This window comes from Nannobrachium achirus, assembly GCF_963921795.1.
Source record: "Nannobrachium achirus genome assembly, chromosome: 15".
In the NCBI taxonomy this organism is placed as follows: Eukaryota; Metazoa; Chordata; class Actinopteri; order Myctophiformes; family Myctophidae; genus Nannobrachium; species Nannobrachium achirus.
The window spans coordinates 64,531,136-64,541,095 of NC_137822.1; the positions used below are offsets into that span (position 1 = coordinate 64,531,136).

General features: G+C 43.5%; 1 protein-coding gene across 1 annotated transcript; it reads right to left on the bottom strand.

The window, feature by feature from the left end:
* Window positions 1-9,410: 9,410 nt before the first annotated feature.
* Window positions 9,411-9,644, bottom strand: LOC308299001 (dolichyl-diphosphooligosaccharide--protein glycosyltransferase subunit TMEM258-like; the record flags this gene model as incomplete). Its single annotated transcript, XM_080742721.1, has 1 exon — window positions 9,411-9,644. One exon carries the CDS (start codon window positions 9,642-9,644, stop codon window positions 9,411-9,413), a length of 234 nt encoding a protein of 77 aa, XP_080598847.1.
* Between the last annotated feature and the right edge of the window lie 316 nt (window positions 9,645-9,960).

Consider the following 9,960-nt stretch of genomic DNA (forward strand, 5'->3'; position numbering starts at 1 on the left):
CAAACCACCGCGACCGATACGAATCCGTAGAGGGGTAGAACGTTTTTTCTGACCAGGATTTGGGGAGTAAGAGGCAAGAATCCTTCACCACCGTAAACACTAGTTGCTGAGGGAGGCTACTTCCTGAAGAGATGGCAAGATACGCTGTGATTGGCCGGTAGTGTGTCATGTGTGTGTATGATCCGCGATGTGATTGGCCAACGTATACACAACGTATACAGATGATGCAGATGACGTAATTTTGCTGCGAAATCTGGTCCCCGGCCAGGATCATAGAAAACATATTTACAGAAGGCTTTAGGGGCTGAAATTAAGAGTGGGTGTTCTAAAACTTTAGCGATTTAATAGTTAGGACAACTTTAAGATTTGTTTTATAAAAAAAGTTATATAGTATAACTTTAACTAAGTACTTTAAGAGAGTCAAACCCAAATAGTATGGATTAGTCCAGATGAGAGTCACAGAAGTATATGGGTAACAGTTTGTTTAGGTCTTATGAGATGAAAACCTCTGTAACGGCTCTTCACAACACTGCAGACTTGTTAGTGTGCCCTAACAGGGCAGCACACTATAGTACTTGTCTGACTTTATTATAGTCAAGTGTGACCAAAGGTTTGGAGTGCTACTCCTCCCACAGTTTTCGCGCCACACCTGCGCCATACAGTATGTCAAATTGACCGGCTTCATAGGGACTTGTGTGCTCTACATTTCTGTAGAGAAATGTTATATAGTTTAATTTATATTAATTTATTAGTGAATTCATTTTCCCCATTGACTTATATATCCATTGAGCTATCCATCTGGAGTTTGTGCAACCCACAACTCGTTAAAAACATAACTTTTCCCATATATAGAGACGACTGAAATCATATATGTCTGACAACATAGACCACATGAGACAGACACAATATGTCCATATATGGGCATACCGAGTTATGGCTTAATATTGAGGACATCATGGATCTCTATATATGGGCATAAAAGGGACAAGGACGGAATTAGCACCACTCGGATTTCCAATTGCAACTTTCTAGTATGAATTCAATTAGGTTTCTAAGAATAACCACACTGACCAGATTTGAAGACAGGGGTTTTGCTAGTAGCGACAGAGCCAGAAATGATTACTTCCAGGGGTGTCACACCAAATTCTGGGCCCTGGTACAAGGATTCACTGCGGGCCCCCCATGAATGTTAACTATTGACAAATAGTACCAGTAAGACTCCCTAATCGGGAGATAAGCGACCGTTGGTCGCTTATCTCCACAAATAGGCCAAAAGTTTGTTTTACCAATTATCAAGACATACGGGCAGTTGACAGTTTGCCATGGTTACTCATTGAAGTTGAATCTCCATATATGGAGACATAAGTTGCTCATACCATAGCAACCATGTTTTTTACAGGGCCTGGGATTGATGACATCAGAAATCTCCATATATGGGCATGAAAGGGATTTTGTTTCTGGAAATATGTCTGTGGGGTGCCACATTTGGAATAAAACACTTACATCACACATCTGGATATCCATACAGCCCATCTAGTTTGCCTGTGTCCATTTATGCCCATATATCTGATGACATTGGGACACTGATCTCCATATATGGGCATAAAACTTATGTTAATTAGTAAAGCCTGGGGATCTCCATATATGGGCATGAGGGGTACCCTAAAAGGGCATCATCTGGGAATAGCAAATATAGTTATCCTAGAAAGTGAAAATCTTACATCAAAGGCCATAACTACCTACCTACCACCATACTGCATTCCTCATTAAACTACCTACCAGTAAGATGCCTATAGGGAGAAAAGCAAAGGGCGAGGTTGCACCATTTCTTGGTCTTCTGGCCAGTGATGTATATCGGACCATTTAACCATATATGGAGACATCTGGTACCCAAAGATATTCACAGATATGGGCTTAATATTGATGACATAAGGGATCTCCATATATGGGCGTAAAAGGGATTTGGTTCCCCTGGCATCACAGGGATCTCCATATATGGGCATAAAATGGATTTGGTTACCCTGGCAACACGGGGATCTCCATATCTCCATATATGGGCATAAAAGGGATTTGGTTCCCCTGGCATCACAGGGATCTCCATATATGGGCATAAAAGGGATTTGGTTCCCCTGACATTACAGTGATGTCAGTGGCTGGTTCTACAGAGGGGATCTCCATTTATGGGCATAAAAGGGAATGTATGTATGATGATGTCAGATATCATAGACGTCATAGGACTTTCACATAACGAATAACTGAGTAAGCATGTAAACCCGTAAAATCTATATTTGGGCATGGCTGATTTATGACCTCATCATGATGACACGAGCAAACACAGCTGAATTGTATAAATGATCAGTGCAGAAACCAACAGAAGTATTTGACCAAGACTCTTCGATTTAAACATCAACAAAGGTGTGACGTTTTTTTGATGGTCACAAAGGTTTGACGGACGGACGGACGGACGGACGGACGGACGGACGGACGGACGGCCGGTGGAGGTTTTCATAGTAAACTGCTCCCTGACGGTCGCAAATACTAATATTTTTGAATTTTTTTGAAAATGTGTGCAAGTTTCCATGTCAGTGGTGCTCAAACGTTTTCATGTGAAGGAACCCCACAATTATTTGGCCACGGAACCCCATGTCAAAATGTTTAGTTCCAGGGACCCCCCCCCCCCCCCCAGAAGATTTGCACACATTTTCACGACTATTCAAAAATAGCAGATCTACAAGCACGCTGCGAGCTTTTAGATCTGCTATTTTTCAATAGCTAAAGTTACTAGGGCCCCTCCACCTTGGGCCCTAGTAACTCAGTCCCCCCCCCCCCCCCCCCACCCCCCCCTTGTGACGCCCCTGATTACTTTTCAGTTCAAGGAAACATTTTATGCCATCTAGACAGAGGCTCTCATGAGGTAGCCAAAACTGTGCACCATAAGGATGGTTAAGGAACATATTTCTCACAGACAGAGCATGGAAAGGGGAAGCAATGAATAATGAGTATAACATATGCATATGGGTCTCATTATTACTCCATTGATCTTTTGCTGAAGGAACATTATTTTAATGTATCATTAATTCCTTGTTGGCCAGTGACTGATAACTTAGAATTAACAAAAGTTGTGTTTAACGTGTGTGTGTGTGTGTGTGTGTGTGTGTGTGTGTGTGTGTGTGTGTGTGTGTGTGTGTGTGTGAGAGAGAGAGAGAGAGAGAGAGAGAGAGAGAGACAGAGAGAGAGAGAGATTAAATCAGTCAAGCATGTAAATGGAATAGAATGTCATGAAATTCAGAGTCTATGTTTCACAACTTTTGCTCCTCCTCTTATCTTCTCATTTTCACGCCCTGACGAGCTAAACATTTTGCATTCACCTTGAAATGGTTTCATTCATTCATTCATTCATTCATTCATTCATTCAACTGTTCATTCATTTGTTTTTGAACTAATCGGTTTGTTTGTTGATTGAATATGACAGGTGTATCCTTACAGGTAGTTCCGACAAAGCAATCTGATGGGTTGAAATAGCTCTCTACCCGTGCAAATAATGAGCACTACCGCACGGTCTCATAAAGCAAAGATATCAGTGTGCTGGTTGGTTGCAAAAGAGCTGAAGCTTTCCCTCTCCCCACACTATGCTAGGTGGCTACAGGCTAGCTGTTTTCATATGAAGTTCAGGGACATAGCTAAATGTGGTTGACATGTAACTGCTTTTCGTGGTTATTTGTACTTCAGCCCTGCCTACGGGCATGCCAGCAAGGCTGGCATGCAAATAACCATGATAATGCACACCCTCTCATGTAATATTGCTTAATGATTAAACATATTTGTTGACTTTGTTGACTTGTCTGTATCGACACTCATTACTCATACGATTACTGTAAAATCGGTTGGGTATGTAGGTGTCTCCCTTTTTTGAAGACCGTAGCCCTGAAATGTCTGGGATTCTGGGAACGTATATGTATGTATGTCGGTGTCTCATCGTTAACAGCCAATGAGGGACCAGCATTCCTGGTGATGCCACTGATGTCAGCAGAGTTTGGTATAAAAGAGCGTTCTTGGTAATGTCCTCATTAACATCCAATGAGCAATGAGGCCAGCAGCACACACCTCTTGGCGTGCTCTGCTTGCGCACAATTAAGTAGGCCTATTTGTGCACAAGGCGCAAGTTGGCACCTCAACAGAGTGCAGTTCTAGTTGTGGGCTCGCCTGAAAGGCGAGAACACTATGTTATCCTCATTATTTATATAGTGAGTTGACAGTTCAAAGTCGAAAACGCCCGCATATCGTGTTCCGTTAGCCAATGAGGCACAATTGGTGGAAAAAAAAAGATCTGGGAGTGGTGTTAGCTGGAGTATTGGTTGTGCTTCCCATGACAGTTAGCACGCTGCAGAGTATAGTCACAAGACAGTTAGCACGCTGCAGAGTATAGTCACATGACAGTTAGCACGCTGCAGAGTATAGTCACAAGACAGTTAGCACGCTGCAGAGTATAGTCACATGACAGTTAGCACGCTGCAGAGTATAGTCACATGACAGTTAGCACGCTGCAGAGTATAGTCACAAGCTTCACATGACAGTTAGCACGCTGCAGAGTATAGTCACAAGCTTCACATGACAGTTAGCACGCTGCAGAGTATAGTCACAAGCTTCACATGACAGTTAGCACGCTGCAGAGTATAGTCACAAGCTTCACATGACAGTTAGCACGCTGCAGAGTATAGTCACAAGCTTCACATGACAGTTAGCACACTGCAGAGTATAGTCACAAGCTTCACATGACAGTTAGCACGCTGCAGAGTATAGTCACATGACAGTTAGCACACTGCAGAGTATAGTCACATGACAGTTAGCACGCTGCAGAGTATAGTCACATGACAGTTAGCACGCTGCAGAGTATAGTCACATGACAGTTAGCACGCTGCAGAGTATAGTCACATGACAGTTAGCACGCTGCAGAGTATAGTCACATGACAGTTAGCACGCTGCAGAGTATAGTCACATGACAGTTAGCACGCTGCAGAGTATAGTCACATGACAGTTAGCACGCTGCAGAGTATAGTCACATGACAGTTAGCACGCTGCAGAGTATAGTCACATGACAGTTAGCACGCTGCAGAGTATAGTCACATGACAGTTAGCACGCTGCAGAGTATAGTCACATGACAGTTAGCACGCTGCAGAGTATAGTCACATGACAGTTAGCACGCTGCAGAGTATAGTCACAAGCGAGCCCACACTGTTTCCTAGGAACAGTATTTCTAAATTAGGATCAGTAATCGAGCATTTTGTTACAGTTTGATTGATTGAAGATTGATTGAAGACTTTATTAGAAGTTTGCATAGGAAAAGGTACAGTTTCATGACGGTACAGTTCACTGGTACAAGGTCTACTAAAAGGAGATCCATGAAAAGACTAAGCTTATTTCCACTGGAAACCATTGAAGTATCTCATATAACATTGAATGACAGACAAATAGAACACAGTACTATGCAGTAGATATGTAAAGAAAAACAAAAAAAAAGACAGTAAGTCTAAAACAAACAGTATATACAAAGAAGGGGCAGGGGAGGGTAGGGTTGGGCTAGGTTCATTTTTTACCAGTTGCGAACGGCTGCTGCCTGTAAGTGGTTTTTCAGGGCAATTTTAAAGGATGCTAGTGATCCACACTCCTTTATGGCCTTCGGTAAGGCTTTCCACATTTTGTTGGTATAGCAGAAAAAAGAGTTTGACCCTTTGTTGGTTTTGACTCTGGGTTGAAAGTGATCTGTGGCGCTGCCTCTGGTGTTGTAATTATGGACATCCTTAATGTTTATAAAGTATTTTGAAAGGTACTTGGGTATCATAGTGGTGTAGTGTATCTTGTACACCAGGCCCATTGCAAGTTGCTGTACTCTGTCATCTACTCTGAGCCACCCCACTCTTAACTGGTGAGTAGCGGTGAAGTGAGTCTGATAGGGAAGGATAAGCAGGACCCTAATTAGTTTATTTTGGGCTGTTTGGAGTTTAGTTTTCAGGGCTTGTGGTGCGTCACGATACCATACGTGGACTCCGTAGTCAAAGAGGGGCTGGATTATTGCACCAGCTATGGTCTTCAGTGTGTTGAAATTGACCATCGGGCCGATCCTCTGTAGGAAACGAGTTCGTTGGTTGATTTTATTTATTACTTTAGTTGTAAAACCCAGAAGTGAGGTGCTGGGATTGTGAGCCCAAAGCGTAAAGCCTGAATGAAGCTTTATAAGCTGCGCGCCACAGAACCATGTGGCATAACAGGTTCCATGTTAGGATCCATTTGGTTCAATTTGTACACTGTCAGGGTTAAATTAACATTGATTTTACACCATAAATTGGGGTCCCATGAGATAGTAATGCCATTAAATGGGGTCCGTAAACTATAATGCATGTCCAACCGGGGGGTCCTTGATGGTTGAGAATCACTGCTAGAGTAAGGGTGCCATGATTAATCGTAACCGAATCGATTATTACATTAGTTGCCAAATAATGTAGTAATCATAATCGAATCGGGAACTAATCACTGGAATTTGTATTAATATAATTCCGTGCAGGAATATAGGGTCAAGAACAAAAAATATGACTTGAATATGTATTTTTAAATGACCTATTTGAAAAGAGTACTACTGTAACCCTTTAGCCTGACAAGTGTGTAGCTATTCTTTAATCAAATGTATGCAGTCAGAAAAAGGTATATATTTTGTTTATTTTTCTTTTATTAGCAACCTAATCAGCAGCTGAGCAAAGTGTAATACATTATGCATTTTTGAATGAATTATTCATCTTTAATATTTCTTGTTAGTTAAAACAGTGTCTAAAAGAACCTCAAATCTAATTTGTATGGTAGGCTAATAACTAAATAAGTGCCATAATCGATTACTTGTTTAAATAATTGACCTTTGATTAATCGATTATAAAAATAATCATTAGTTGCAGCCCTATGCTAGAGCTGGAAAAATCTTCTCTTAGCTGGCGCATCTTCTCAAATGGGTTCCGTGGGCTAATAAGTGTCAATTTGGGCGTCCTTGACGTGAAAAGGTTTGAGAACCACTGATTTACAGTAGATCGCTCTTTAGACAGATGCTAGGCTTATTGTTTACCTGGTATTCTAGTTTCTTGAGGCACTACACTGTTCTCTCTGCATTCTATTTATGTGATTAATTACCTTGTTTATTGTAAGTCACTCTAGCAGCTTCTGCTAAATACAACAATTATTATTGTAATGAAGGGGCAAATATGGATCCCTGTGGGGCTTACGCGTATCTCCGCCACGCCATATGATGGGTCTCCATATTTGGTAGAAACATAGAACATCAATCAACGACGTATAACGTATGTACCCCATATTTGGGCAAGATTTGAGGCCGAACTGACCTCCACTAAACTCAGCAGGAAGTTGACGGAGCTTTGGAGTTCATATAAATATGAACAATACATAGTTATATTATATTAATAATCTACTAAGGCTGTTGTTATGGAGGTGTAACCATAACACAATGCATGTTCACGATAACAGCTGCAACACCTCCATAGAACAGCCTTAGTAGATTATATTAATATAATAACTATGTGGTTACACATAGGCACTCTGAAACATTGCTATTCCTAAGAACTTCCATTATTCTAAATGGTGGTGTTTCATGCTCTAAGCGGGGGGGTTTAGTCCGACCACCTAAACCTAACCCTAACCTCAGTAAAACTAACGCTGGTGAAATGCTAACCTGCCGACGCTTGCGAATGCTAACCTGGTGAATGTTTCTAAGTGGGGGTGTTTCTAAGTGGAGGTTTCTCGGATTGGAAACCCGCCCCTGGCTCGGTTGTAGAGAAACCATCATTAGAACACAGAGGGTTCCCGAAGGGTTCCCAGTTCGAATCCGGGCTCTGCTAGAGTTAGTGTCGAAGAGTCCTTGAGCAAGACTGAACCCCTAGTTGCTCCCGGTGAGCAGGTTGGTGCCTTGCATTGTTCCCTCCGCCATTGGTGTATGAATACTGTATGTGTGTGAATGGGTGAATGTAATGCACAATCTATGTAAAGTGCCTTGGATAATGCGCTATACAAATGCACCATTTACCACGGGACCGGCGGACCTGAAGAAGATGAGAGTGACCGGATCCATTTTCTGCCGTTCCTCGCCACCTGCCTCAACAACCTGGGCTGGCTGTACTACGGGACGCTGAAGGGAGACGGCACCCTGATCCTGGTGAACGCCATCGGGGCTCTGCTGCAGTCCCTGTACATCGCCTCCTACATCTACTACAGCAAGGAACACAGGAGACGTGCGCTGTGCTCTCAGGTAGCGTGCCCCGCGATGGCGTTGGATGTATTTCGCAGCGCTTTTCACTCTGGGGCCGGGGATCTTGGCTGGACCAGCTGGGGCTGACCTGCAGTCTGATGACCATCACCGACCTGGCGGCCGTGGTCCGCAGTGGAGACCTGGAGCTCCCCTCCTTCCCCCTGACGGCGGCCACGTTCCTCGCTCCTGTGCGGCCTCGGGCTCGACGACTACTACATCATGGTTCCGAACGCGCCCGGGGTCGTCACGAGTGCGGCTTGGTTCTTCCTGTTCTGGGTCTTCTCGCCCGGTCGGTCGGAGCGCGCCGTCCTTCAAAGCGCATGCGAATCTGAGCGGTTTCCATGCATGGGGGCCTCCTCCTGCCGGAGAGGACGGGAGGAGCAGCGATTGTTGTTCAAGTCTCAATGTCAGTTCTGTTTTTATTTTTACTTTTTTGCTATATATTATGTAAAGATAAAGAAAGAAAATTGCAGTTTACCAGATAGAGGTAAAGGCATACATGTAACCACCCTCCCATGACATTAGGCATTGCTGATGGACTTTCTGACAGTGTATGTTCGGGGACTTGTGAACTGGCCATGGGCCATTTGCTGGAGGAAATGTTTTATCCCTGCTTCTCTCAGATTGAATTAGTCTAAATACATACATTTATGATGTTATTATGATATATGTTAAAAAAAGGAATGTTAACCAAATTAGCCCTGGCGTCCCTGCTTTGGGCAAATGTGTCCACATTTGTGAAAATATGTTGTTATTGCGTTGCGGGTTGCTTCCTTGTCTGCTGAGTGGGGGGGCTGGGGTTCGTCTCCCGTAGGAGACCAACAGGCCTCACTCAGTCTGCTAAGCGTTACAATGTTTCTCAACCTTTTATCTGCATGGGCACACTTTTCATGTCCCAGAATCCATTGGCACGCCAACATAATACAGGGGTGTAAATATCGTCACTGTCGGGAAGAAACCTTGTATCTCTTAAGTTTCAAATTTGTATGTTTCTTCGCAAAGTAAAGCCCTGCTTCATCATACAAGGCTGTCACACAACAGTAGTGAAAACAGCAGGTCCCCAGGCACAGAACATCCATGTTCTTTTCACCGGTGGAACATCGAACAGGTCTACACGTAGATGCCAACCCAGAGCATCAGGAACAGCACACCGGAGCCCATGAAGACTGAAGCCACGAGGGAGATCAGAAGCTCTTTGTGGACAAGCCTGCTGTACTCCGTCTTCTCGTAGACAAAGAACCACGCGGTGAAGAACATCCCAAACGCCAGGAGGAGCACGGTGAGGTGAGGGTACACGGCAGGATTTACCGGGCCCGTATGACTGGTCATCCCCTCAAAGTCCATCCCGCAACTTGGTGGTTATGGAGATTCTTGAATGATCACGTTGGTTTATATTGGTTTTCACCCATGCGCAGGATTAACCCCTATATTGGTGATGTCAGTGTATACGTCATCTCTTCTCCATATTTGGACCTAAGAACTTGGCTCATTTTGGCTCTTAGTAAGGGAAAGTTTGCAGAGTGCTGGACCAATCTGGGAACTAAATCATTGCCAATAACTTTCTTCACAAATGTGTTCATAAAGGTGTCTACTATCACCTCTGAACTTTGTCAATCACAACTCCCTTGGGAAACATTGTGGGAGCCAATCAAAGTGGGGG